Raw genomic sequence first — 12,540 nt, 5'->3', positions numbered from 1 at the left:
ATGTGACCTCGTTACACGTGACCTGTAATACATGGCGTTCCACTTCCAACGTAGGTATCAAAGAATAATTAAGTCGTATATATCTAGTATCTACATGTTAAATAATAAGTACAAGTCGTCCTAGCATGATCATAAATATTCTTCTAGGGTATCATTATACTGCCTTCTCCCCCTGAGTGGCCTCTAATTCTAGCTGCTTCTCAATTTCAAGATCCTACAGCTTTCGTTAGTTCGTAACCTAGGAGAGCACGCAACTCTGTACTCACGATACATGGCGCGAACTTGCTATGCTTCCTGATCTGTTTGCCGAATTTATAAAAGAGGAAAGGACTGGGCGCTAGCACCACACCAATCAGACCGATCAACGTAGATGCCCAGTTTATGCCCAACTAAGTGGGTACACTATAAGTAAGTTCGACGAAGAGATACGGATGCCTTACATTGTGGTACATCTGGACAGTGAAAAGCGGAAATGAGGCGGCTATGAGAGAACGCATGATAGTGTTGGCGGCAAACGCAGACGCAGCATAGATCCTATAGTGAGTGTCAGCGAGGATGGGCTTTCAAAAAGCAGGCAATGTTAACGTACAAGTACACATCCAGCAGGTAGCTCTGTCAGAGTGTCGCGTTCTTCATCAGTTTCAATTCATCGTGCAGAGAGATAAACGTACCAGGAATGACATGAATATAAGGCTTATACTAACCCCGATGAAGATCGTGCTGATGGCCGGAACGTACCACTTGATGCTCTCGTACTGTCCTGTCCACCCGAGCCAAAAGGCGCCGATTATAAGACACGGTGCACCTATCATCGCACCATAAAGGCGTTCTTCGGGCGGCGGATACCCCTTCCACTTATGCACCAACTCTGGATAGTGCAGGGAGCAGAGGATATTGATTATAGCCCCCAGTGTTGTACCAATCCCGATACCGATGAAGATCAGTCCGTTTTCCCCAAGAGTGAAGCCACGGGTCTCGACAAAGATGATGGGAATAGCCTCAAACACTGTTGTAAGGCACGTTAGAAAACATAAAACCGTTATCAACAGAAAAACGAGGCTTACATGCATACAGAACAGAATATACAACTGAGATGTAGATCGTCACAAGAACAAGAATAGGTTCCAGCATAAGCATCTTGAACGGTCGGTAGAGGGTCCGCTGTGCTATTCCTTTAATTGACCAGTCTTCTATTTCATGCTCGGCGAACAGGTCGGCATTGTTTTCGGGATCTTCCTTTCTTAGACGTTTGACCTATGATCAATGAGTTTCAGTCACAGATGTGAGGCTAGGCTGCTCGCCTTCTTTAATAGAATCACGGACGCATTCGTTTCAGGAAGGAAGATGACAGCGATGGCAGTGCATGCACCAGCAAACATCATCATCACCCAGTATATCCATCTCCATGTCACTGAGCTGCTGGCGATACTGGTATGACGGTTAGATCGTTGGACAGCAAGTCGAGGTCGTACACTTACAAACCACCAACGAGGGGCCCGAGGACAGGTCCAAGGAAGACGCTGGTAGCAAAGAGGCTCGCGGCAGGACCTCGACCAATCGCAGGCCATATATCGGCAAATATACCTTGAGGACATCATACATGCGGTCAGGGCGAGGCAAATGGGCTAGACGGACTTTACTCTACCTCCGTCAACGGCAAGAGGTGCTACACCAAAGAAGCCTGAGAAGAATCGGCAGACTAATAGCGACTGGATATTATGAGCTAGAGCCTGTCCGAGATGGAATAAGATGTACGCGAACATCGCTCCCAATATGACAGGACGTCGACCGTAGAGCTCACTTCCGGGTCCCCAGAATGTTGGCTGAGATTGAAAAATCAGCACAGGCAACTGGAAAGTGAGAGGACACGTACACCGATTGCAAAACCCAGCAAGAAAACAGTTACGATTGTATAGGCGGTTTCACTGTTGATGTTGAATACGCGTACTGTCTCAGCAAAAGCGGATGTGGGAGCGGAGGATGCGAAAGAACTGAAGGGAAAGGACGGTTTAACGGACTCCACGATAAAACGAACGAGAGACTATACGCACACAGATAACGCTAAATTGACGCTAACAACGGTGACAACCCATTTCTTGCTATTTGGCCAGTTTTGAGGATTCATGGGATCGTCTGGACCGTCCCATGTCACCATGTTGGGGTCGGCATGAGCTGTATGAAGAATATGATTAACAACTCTTGGATGACGAGGATGAATCTCCTTACATTCAGAGTCGTTATGAGGAAACTTCCCTCCTTTAGACCCAGTTCCCGTCGCCGACGCATGCGCAGGTGAGGAACGTGTTGCGTCAAGAGTAGTAATGGAGGATCGCGGAGTCAAATCCATTTTTATAGTCATCTGAGGATGACGAATCTCGAGGTTTGTGAACGAGGAGAGTACCACAAGGCATATCCTCGAAGCAAAATTCTTTATATAAGCGTTGTTCGCAGTGCCAAAATGAAAAGCCAAATACAAATGAAACGATGCTCAGAATGGATCTTGATGAAGCGCGTTCTCGAAGGACGGTCTCCGGTTCTAATGAAGCCGGTTGGTCCGATATGGCGGAGGGCAATACTGCAAAGCATGTGAAAACGGTTCTGCTCCTGCCTTGTATGGACACGAGTCAGGCAAGCTCGTAAAATGAGATGACAATCGTCTTCCGTGGGCCCTGCTTAACCGTGCATCCAAGGATGCATGGGCATTGGGGTTACGTCATATTGAGCACGGTTCTATCGACTTCGAGGCCTTGGTGCAAGGCGCCTTGCGTTTGGTATGAATGGGGGTGTGGTGCGGCATCGGACTCGAGTCCTGTTGAGCTAGGAGGAAACATTCATTCAATGCAGCGGTCGACTCCGAAGGCGCGGTGGTCAGAAGATAAGCTTCAGTAGCGCCCTAGACACAGCCTGGACGCCTGAAAATGTGCAAATTTTTGTTGACATAGTATCAGCGCATCACTGACGTTGTAATCCATTTACATCCTTCACATATAGACGTGCAAGGGCACTATTTGACAGTGAGGAACTCGGACAGGAAGACAAGGTGTTGGTGAGAGTCTGGAGCGTTGTCGATTTTATCTAAAGTGTTTGGTATGATAATACATAGTCGTTTACATACCATAAGACAACAGGATCGGTCATCAAATCGTAGTCGCTAGCATGACAGCGACAGCGAAAGGTGCACATATGAGGTTCATGATGGATTGTCAGTTCAATTTTGCCATCGGGGTCGACAACCGCTATCCATGGCTAACAAATGAATTGAGTGACAGGGCCGAGGCTGAATGAAGCCGCTCAGGCTGAGTATTGCACCGAGAAGGATAATCGTCATTGAATAGGGTTTCGCGACATGTAGCTGATATCTCCGAAATCAATGTTAGTTCCTGTTCCACACGTACGGGAGTTAGAACACGGGTAAAGTATTAATAACGCTGTTCCTCTGATCAAAACACAGCAAACACGAAGAAATAGAACGCTTACGTATCAAGCCGACATAATGATTTGTCGCCAAAATCCCCATAATGATATAATCCAACCTTTCAATCCATGTAAGAAAACATATTCCCAAGAGCATAAGGAAGCACGGTCAGCACTTACATCGATAACACCAAGCTTCGATCTTTAAGGATCCAATTCCCCTGGTTTCCAATAGAATCTTCCGATATTCAAGCAATATTAAGTACCTGTGAGTGCGAAATAAATGGTACAGAGGGAGAATTAGTCATAAGCACAGAAACAGTATTGCTAGCAGCAAAGAGCTCGGTGGGGCCATTGACAGTCTGAAGCTCTCGGACAGTGATTTCTATGGCAGCCTGTCTTCCAAGAGCACAAGAGATGTAGCAGAGGATAAAACTCCTGTGATAGTAAATCCAGATGTTAGTAGTAGAAAAGGAAAAAGTACAACAGCCTGACACGTGGAACGGGCGGGCATTACCGGCCCGTGGAACACAGCCATCAGCTGAGGTTCATTTTTTTTTTCTCAGCATTTGATTAACTGCAACAAGTAAGCTAACTACTAAGACGCGGTGGAGGTATGGGGCCTCAGGATCCTCTTTCCCTCTTGTTCCAGTCCCTCTGCTCTTCCTTCTGAGTTCCCCGGGTGTTTTGGCGTGTAATGTGGAGTAGAGCAACGGACATGTATGGTATTTTGCGCCCTCGTAGTGGGCTAATTAGTTCATTTGATTCTGCGGTTGGCTAAAGCCTGGGGCTGCGGTTCATTTACCGTACTGTGCAATCTTCGACATCAAGGTTTAACTACAATTTTACGCGATGTTCCCCAAAAAAATGCTCAGTACTTCCCAATACCTTTCCGTATTATCGATCATAGGCAGATGTCCTCCCTGTGGTATTTCTTGGTAGGCAATGTCGCCGCCTTTCCCTGCCCAGCGCTCCCTGAGTGCTTTCAAACCCTTGCCGACATTTCCGCCGCCATCCAGATCTCCCGCAACAAGCAACGTCTTGATCTTGCAGTCATCTAGCCTATCCACATAGAGATCGTACTCCATCAAAGCACTCGCACCCAACGCGAAACCATCCAAATCCGTGGCCTCTATCATCTCCTCTATCGCTTGTCGCCTGGGGTCTGTTATTGACGATCCTGTTGGGAACCATCGCGGGACGGTGATATACGCGAGCTCCTTCATGCCTTTCTCCTTCGCTGTTGCAATCCGTCCCTCCCACGCCTCTTTGTTTCCAGCAGGCGTTTTCGGAGATGTATCGCATGCGACGACACTCTTCGTGAGATGTGGAAATTGGATGCCAAAACTGAGCGCGACGGCTCCACCTTGGGATACTCCAACAACGCTGTGCACTTGCTTGATTCCGAGAGACGCAAGGATGTGGGCAACATCCTGCGCGAGGATCGGCATGGTGCAAGGATCAGATAATGGAGAGACGGAGGCACCGTGTCCGCGCTGATCGTGCAGGAGGATATTGAACTCACGCGGAGGCGTAAGGAGGTACGTGAGAAGGGGGTTCCAGAGGGTGGTATTGGTCAATAAAGAGTTGCAAAACACGAGCCAAGGCGCAGACGGGGAGACAATATAGGTTTTGGCATAGATATAATATGAAGGAGACGAAGGTAAGGGTATCTTATGCTACAGTTCAAGAAGTGTAAGCATAGAAAGTGAAGGGGTGAAGCTGGGTAGTACCTCTTGTTCATCCACAGGCCAAGGAACGAGATCATCGCTACCTCCACCAACATCAAGTGAAACGAGAAATCGGGAGACCATGTTGTACGTAGCAACTACTGCGGCTGCCTCAACGAAGAGATCATCGTCATTTTGAAGGTTCTTCTTGAGCGCATCGGTCACCTCAGGCGACACCTTGACCTTGGTGGTGCTCTCTTGAGCGAAAGCCAGAGCGCTTTTCTGCAAAGCGCTCAAGACTCCCCCATCTGTCGGTAATCGGGACGTGTCGCGGATTACTAGCAGTTGATCTGTTGTCAGTCCGGCAGATCTTCCTACATGCTCATGGTGAATCCATTCATAAGCCGCATGGTTGTGTGCCGCAACACGGAGAATCTAATTATTTTCTTCAGTACTAAGCCCATACTAGTATGGGAGAAACATGCCATGAGTTCTCTGACATCGTCAGAGAGCTTTCCTTTGGTTCGTATGGCCCCAAGGAGTGAATTCCAACCCTGAGCTACTGGCGGTACATGGAGAAGGGTACCGTCGAGGGCGGTCAGTCCTCTTGAGCCCCGTCTTTCGCGGATTGCATCGGCAATAGGAGAGGTACCCACTGGAGGATAACGACCTGGGACGAGTCGAGAGCTGGGCATGGCAGATAAGTGTGGGGAAGTACCATAAGATGCCCTTTATTACCCGGGACGGAATAATGTTATTCCGCCTCGTTGATAATCGGGTTGACTTTCGAGGACCCAAAGAAGCAAATGGCTGCATTTGTGCGTTGAAGGACAAAGGTGAGAGTGCAAATTGTATAAACCTCTCTCATTAGTTCGGACAGACTCGGCGGACCCTTTTCTTGGACTTGGGCCGCTTGAGCAGTGAGCGTCAGTTTACTCTTGAGTTTTTCACGGTGATGAATTTTCCAGATACCCGACTCCTTATATCGATACGATCTGACCCTGACTTTAGCTCAGATCGACGGCCCTCTGTTTGACCCGGACTGGTGCAGAACGGTCCTACATACTCTTTTTGCAACATCAACTTGCGGTCACCCCAGTAAACAGGTGAAGATGTATCAGGGCAAGCAAAGAATGTTAGAAGCCTTAATGTTCATGCACTAGATGCCTAATCGAGTGAGAGCTGTTTAGAGTACATCTATGGCTACGACTCAGTCGCGCGCGCACGCGGGAATCGTTTAGGCATCACAATCCGGCCATTTGTACCCGAGTTCCAGGTAGGACCTGTAGTTGATGATCAAGGTCTCAGCGCTTCATTCTTGATACGATGTGCAGGTTCTTGGCTAGACACAGGACTCAAATTTAGCTTTGAGAATAATAGCGACAGCCATGTGTTGAGATTATTGTCTGCGCTGAGTCAGATCTCGGCTGGCAGGAAAATCGACCACGAGATCGCGGATCAGTCAAATGGCTATTGTTCTACTCTTTTGTCAAGTTCAACTTCGGTCGACAGTGCCTCTTCTGGCTCCTTATTTCTGAAACACCATTTTGACTATCGTATATCAAGAGGACTCTTGTTCTTCCCCCTTCCTCCGCCCGCCACTTTCGAAACTCTCAGCTCAAGCTTCACGTTCTACAGCTACTTCTCTACACTTTGGTACGAGTTCGAAATTGGTCTGCGTTAATAATGGCCGGGCCACTCATTTCCACTCGTAGACCATTGTCGCTTTGTCCCTACTGCTGTTCTCATATCTGCATCCACTGAAGCGCAGAAGAATTTTTAGGTTGGGTCTTCACCATAATGGTTTCAACATATCTGACGAGACTTATTAGTTTGTTATACGATGCCGAAAAAATCCAGTTCACCTTCTGCACCACCGAAACCATCGTGCCTCAAATGCGGCTTCATATTATCTCACCCTCAGAGTAAACGTGAACCGCCACATCTGCGTCTCAAAGAACTTCTTAAAACCAACGTCCCCCCACTTGAAGCAGAGAAGGCCTTCTTCCGTAAGGCGAAGAAAGATCTCCCCGTCGTTGTATCGGACTTGGACGAACAAATCACGCAAACTCAGGAGTTGCTTCATACTCTCATGGAAGAACGGGCCCAGGCTGCGGAAGAGCTTCGACATGCCAAAGTCGTGCTTCACCCCCTGCGAACCATACCCGACGACGTTCTTCGCGAGATCTTTCTCTTCAACAAGGTGACTTGGGATGATTTCGTCAGGTTAGGTGACCCGAGACGGATTGATTTCTACGATTCTCTCGACCCAAGGAATGCGCCATGGTCGCTAACGCAGGTTTGCCGGAACTGGAGAAGTGTAGCCTTGTCCATGCCGTCGCTGTGGAACTGTATATCCCTCGATTTCAATGTATATCACAGGAAGAGGGATCGCCCTGCGTCTGTGGCCCTGAAACTTGGATTGCATATCCAGCGGGCTCGCAGGTCTCTTCTCTCAATCAGAATCGAGAGCATGGTTGACATACACACGCATAATGCCTTTCCCATCATCCTCACAAGCATGTCGCAATGGAGACGCTTACACATACGCACCCCAATCGCAACTCTCCACTACCTCACCCAATGCAAGGCGTTTCTAGAATCTCTCGAAGAGGTGTACATTATTGGGAGCCTATTTCCTGTTGCTACAATAGCACACAACATCGAAACGTTCCAGATGGCCGCCAACCTTCGCCGGCTGAATGTTTTTGAAAAAGCGGTTTTCCATAGCCATCACATTCGTGTTGCCTGGTCGCAACTCACGCACCTCTCTATCAAAATCGACTCTGATGCGACTTTCCATCATTTCAAGGAATTTAAACGAGTCGAAGAGCTCCGACTCGTTTTTCCCTCAGGCCCGCAGAAGTTGAACGTGTCCCAGCGCATCACTCTACCCAAAGTCGCGTACCTGTCTTTGACGAGATTCGGGGCAATGCACCGGGTGAACACAGTGGCGGGGCTATTTGACATGTTTGAGCTTCCCTCCCTGCTGTCGGTCACATTCGCGTCTACAGGTATCGAGCCAGGATTGAAAGGCATGATTCTCGACTTGCCGGCATCACTGTCCTACCCGGACCGCCGACTCCTCTCGGTCGACGTGGACTACCCAGATTATGATATCGGAATCCCAGAAAATAATACCCGTTTCCTCAATTTCTTGTCCCAGGCCTCCGATGTCGTTGGTATCTTTATGGCGCTGCAAAACATTGGGTCGGATGTAATAAAGAAGCTCAGTCACGGGCCCGACAATGATGTCAACAGTCATAACTTCTTCCCCAGACTTCGAACGCTCGACTTTAACGATTCCACCTTTACGGCGTCTCAGATAGCCATTCTTGATATGCTTGAGTCACGGTTGGAAAGTGCGCATGCAGATGACGAGTCGTATGCGTCCTTGATGCATGTCACCATGCCGGAAGACTTCGAATTTGACGAACCAGGTACGGAGGAACGATGTAATGCGTTGGAAGGTCAAGGACTATATTTGTTTTATCTTAAAGGTACTCCAGAAGAAAGAGAAGAACGCTAAATATGTCTTCATGACTCTCATTACTGGTCAGGGTCATGAACTTTACTCGTTCGTACTGTTGATAGTTGTCAAACAATCATATAGCATCACAGATATCCCTTACGGCATCTTTTATTGCTCATATCCTTATCAAGGTCCTCGTTTTCACGAACGTGTTTGCCGAGAGTTGACGAGGAACCTTTGCTGATCCCTCTAGCGTCTCCAGACCCTTCAGCACGAAGTGAAGGAAAATCCGCCAGAATGGCCTTCATGAAAGTCTCGCCAAGAGCTTGCGCCATTTTGGGTGCAACCTGCGAGATCGGTGAGAATAATAAATTATTATGACGACGAGCACATACAACGTTACCAATCTGTCTGTATTGATCCGTCACTGAGCCAGATATAAAGTATGTGTCTCGAGCTGCATTCAGTTTACTGTATCAATGAGAATATCGAAAGACGTACCAGGGAAGGACTTTATCCTTGCACATTCCCGCAGAACGGTTATTCACTTACTTGGGTGCACGCACGCCCAACGATTGCTACACGAGGTGCGAATTGTACATGCTGGCTCATCCCACTTGGCCACAAGCCAACTGTCTATAGACGTAGTGGAAATGGCATGATGTTCTACACTGTCGGAGGCGTTTATCGATAATGCATAAGGTATGAGCATCTCTCGAGTCAGAAAAAAAAGGGGTTTCCCGAATCGGCGTCTTCTCGAGGGTCAGAAATGTCGAGGTCCTCTATCGCATCATATAGAGTTACTACCTCCATTTTAGAGAACGTAGGTTTAGGGAAATCAGGCATGGTCAGTCCTAGTTTGGCAACAATCAGAAATAGCCATCTGCGAATGGTGGGAACACCATATTCTTTTGCGTTAAGGATGGCCCAACGACTTTGATATCCTGCTTTCATGCAATTGATCATGACTTCATGCAGATGGTGCAAATGTGGCGGAGAAGTTAGCCTGATGCAGGCCCTGTCAGTAGCTGATGTATCATTGGGTAGAGCATCAGACGTACCCAGTAACATTCTCAATTAATCCGTAGTATGCATTGGTGGCCGTCAGGATGCGTGTTGAAATGGATAACGCTTTACGATTGATATTGCCATCTTTGCCATCGGGATTGGCGGCAGAAAAGCCCTGGCAAGGGGGTGAAATCAAGGCCACTATAAGATTTGGACAGGTTATATTAGCCTCTCCTAGCTTGGAGAGAAACGTGTCCATGGTGGCAAAGTGTGCTTTGGCTTGTGGGTGATTGATCTGGTACCATAGTTGCATAATGTGTAACAACATTTACCATGGAGAAACTATACCTTCCTGTCGAGGATTCAGTCCTATGCCCTTTCGTCAGGATATCGGTCCATTCCCTCTAATTTCAGTTGCGCAACAATTGCGCGATCATTTCATACTCCTGCCCAGTTTCTTTTCATTCACACCTCAGTCTTTTACCACTACAATGAGTGAAGACTGTGGTGTGTATCTTACTTACATTGCTACATATTGATTACTTACCTTACTGTTAGATTTGTTGTATTCTAACAGGTTATGCAGCCCCATTGCCTTACTATGTAGATCCAGATCTAAACAACAAGCACTTGTATCTTACCCAAGACTCAAAATTCCCAAATGGCAACCTCTTGGACCTAAACTCGGCCCTCATACCAATTCGCATAATCTTTTGACATACCCCTATAAAATTTTCTGACATGTCATTGAGGAATGCATCTTCAACCCAAGTCTTACCATTCAAGCTTGACAAGAGCAAAAAATTTAATGGAGAAAATTGGACTGCATTTGAAATGATTACGATGGCCAAAGGAGGACCACAAGGACTAATCAACTACTGGGAAAACCATGTAACTGTACCAGGACCAGCCTTATTCCCAACTGTTGTAAGTATAGAGTAGAGTACAGAGGATTAGATTAGCCTCTTGAGAGAGAGATGTCCTGCTTAAATACATTTTGTACTACTTTGAGATCTTTCTATGAAATACTATATAAATCCAGATCATGGTCCAAGTCAGCTGCTGCTGATTGATATAGCATCTTTGAGTATGTTCTTGTACTTGCTCAGGATTGCTAACCCAACACTCTCCCTCAATTCTGAGTTCTTAGAATACCTGCAGATAGATACTCATGTAATGGTCTTGGTAGGCCTTTAGTGAATATATCTGCTAAGTTCTCCTCTGATGCACAGTGCTGAACTTTGACTTTATTTGAAGTCATGTGCTCATGAACAAAGTGGTGCCATATGTCTATATGTTTTGATCATGCATGGAATGTAGGGTTCTCAGTGAATTTGATTGCTGATTGATTGTTGATGAAAATAATAGTTGCTTCATAATATGGCAATCCTAATTCAGTTAAGAGTGCTCACAGCCAAATTACTTCCTGGGTTGTACATGCAAGGGCCATATATTCTGCTTTCATAGTGGATAAGGCTACAGTGGGCTGTTTCTTTGAGCTCCAAGTAACAGCTCCCCCTGCATAGATACAGACATAACAAGATGTTGATCTTCTATCTGTTCTGTCTTCTTCCCAGTCTGAGTCTGAATAAGGTATCAGCTCATCCATAGTCCCTCCCTCCATATGTGATTCCAAAGTCTAGAGTCTCCTTCAGATAGCAGAAAACTTGCTTCAAGGCTGTGACATGCTCAGCAGCTGGATTCTGCATGTACCTGCTCAATTTGGTGATGGCATGTGCAATATCAGGCCAGGATCCATTGGCCACATACATCAGAGATCTGATACTGGTATGGTAATATTGCCTGGTGGCTGTGTCAATGCTTTGTGGGTCTTCTGTCAGAATTTTCTCTAGCCATACATTCAGGTCCATAGGCATTTTGACTGGTTTGCAGTCATTCATGCTCATTTGCTCAAGTACTTTGAGAATATATGTCCTCTGGGATAGAGTGATAGTGCTCTTATCCTAATTCCTGTCTATCTTTGTGCCTAATATATATTGAATCTCTCTTGTGTCTGTGACATTTAGCTTCTTCTTAAGCTCTTCTTTCATTTTAGGCATGATTTTATCATCTGGAGCAAGCAGTGTCATATCATTGACATGTACAGCTATGATTATGGGACCAGAACTCATTTGTCTGATGTATACACATTGATCACTGATCAATCTGGTGTATCCTAGTTCTAAAAATATGTTAGATCTAGCTTGCACATGATCTGGACACATGATAAACTAGTGCTGTATTGTGTTTGTACAGTCATGCTAGAGTTCATCTAATATGTTATTCCAGGCAAATGCTTTAAGGCCAAAGACAAGCTGAGCTCAAGAGAAGATAGTGTGAAGTTAAACTTATAGCTTGAAGCTGGACTATTACAGTAAGAGCTATCCTACTTATATACTATTCTGCTTATAGTAAATATAACTACTGCCTATTGTACTGTCCTAGGCTATGATGCTGATCCTATCTGATCATTAAAGATATGACAATGAGAAATTATTTGTGGATGAGGTGATGGAAGACAATAACATCTCATCTGTTATGATTACTTAAAGTTCCCATGCCCTATGAGAAAGCATTCAAGATAAGATAAGAAAAAGAAAAAATATAGAGAAATCATAACATCACTCTCTTTTAAGACCATCATTCCAATGAATCAATTGAGGAAAATTTCATAGTTGTATATTGTGTCATTGGCATTGAGATTCAGTTTATAAACTCACTGGTTGGATTCTAGTCTATAACCTTTTTATTTAACAAGGTAATAAACAACAGTATGACTGCCACCTCTATAACTGCAAACTTTTTAGAGTTTATGATCCAGAATTTGTTTGACTTTATAGTGTTTCTTATCATTGATCAAGATTGGCTCAGAAGGAGGCAGGACTTCTTGGTTGGGAAAGACAGGCACAATATATAGTATGAGGAGTGTTTCATTAAAAACAGAGTGTATGTGCCAGGTGTCAGATAATTTCAGAT

The 12,540-nt window shown here is 45.9% G+C and overlaps 4 protein-coding genes across 4 annotated transcripts; 1 reads left to right on the top strand and 3 right to left on the bottom strand.

Moving 5' to 3' along the window:
- Positions 1–154: 154 nt before the first annotated feature.
- On the bottom strand, positions 155–2,347 carry BT62DRAFT_978749 (MFS general substrate transporter; the record flags this gene model as incomplete). Its single annotated transcript, XM_043189372.1, has 11 exons — positions 155–214; positions 267–389; positions 441–534; positions 590–612; positions 672–1,006; positions 1,065–1,254; positions 1,320–1,428; positions 1,479–1,584; positions 1,646–1,823; positions 1,874–1,991; positions 2,052–2,347. The coding sequence occupies 11 exons, from the start codon at positions 2,345–2,347 to the stop codon at positions 155–157; spliced, it is 1,632 nt and encodes a 543-aa protein (XP_043044361.1).
- Positions 2,348–4,120: 1,773 nt separating this feature from the next.
- BT62DRAFT_943776 (alpha/beta-hydrolase) lies at positions 4,121–5,922 on the bottom strand. The gene is made up of 3 exons (XM_043187897.1): positions 5,570–5,922; positions 5,148–5,519; positions 4,121–5,093 (listed from the first exon to the last, which is right to left on the bottom strand). Exons 1-3 carry the CDS (start codon positions 5,777–5,779, stop codon positions 4,260–4,262), a joined length of 1,416 nt encoding a protein of 471 aa, XP_043044360.1. The 5' UTR covers positions 5,780–5,922; the 3' UTR covers positions 4,121–4,259.
- Positions 5,923–6,659: 737 nt separating this feature from the next.
- BT62DRAFT_928143 (uncharacterized protein) lies at positions 6,660–8,806 on the top strand. The gene is made up of 2 exons (XM_043185447.1): positions 6,660–6,867; positions 6,917–8,806. The coding sequence occupies exon 2, from the start codon at positions 6,928–6,930 to the stop codon at positions 8,611–8,613; it is 1,686 nt and encodes a 561-aa protein (XP_043044359.1). The 5' UTR covers positions 6,660–6,867; positions 6,917–6,927; the 3' UTR covers positions 8,614–8,806.
- BT62DRAFT_1001706 (S-adenosyl-L-methionine-dependent methyltransferase) lies at positions 8,700–9,823 on the bottom strand (the record flags this gene model as incomplete). The annotated part of the gene is made up of 6 exons (XM_043176767.1): positions 8,700–8,903; positions 8,952–8,983; positions 9,058–9,074; positions 9,123–9,227; positions 9,380–9,562; positions 9,618–9,823. The coding sequence occupies 6 exons, from the start codon at positions 9,821–9,823 to the stop codon at positions 8,700–8,702; spliced, it is 747 nt and encodes a 248-aa protein (XP_043044358.1).
- Positions 9,824–12,540: the final 2,717 nt, after the last annotated feature.

The sequence above is a fragment of the Guyanagaster necrorhizus genome (assembly GCF_019112545.1).
Source record: "Guyanagaster necrorhizus MCA 3950 unplaced genomic scaffold BT62scaffold_4, whole genome shotgun sequence".
NCBI classification, from domain to species: Eukaryota; Fungi; Basidiomycota; class Agaricomycetes; order Agaricales; family Physalacriaceae; genus Guyanagaster; species Guyanagaster necrorhizus.
This window is presented reverse-complemented; position numbering and strand designations above follow the sequence as displayed.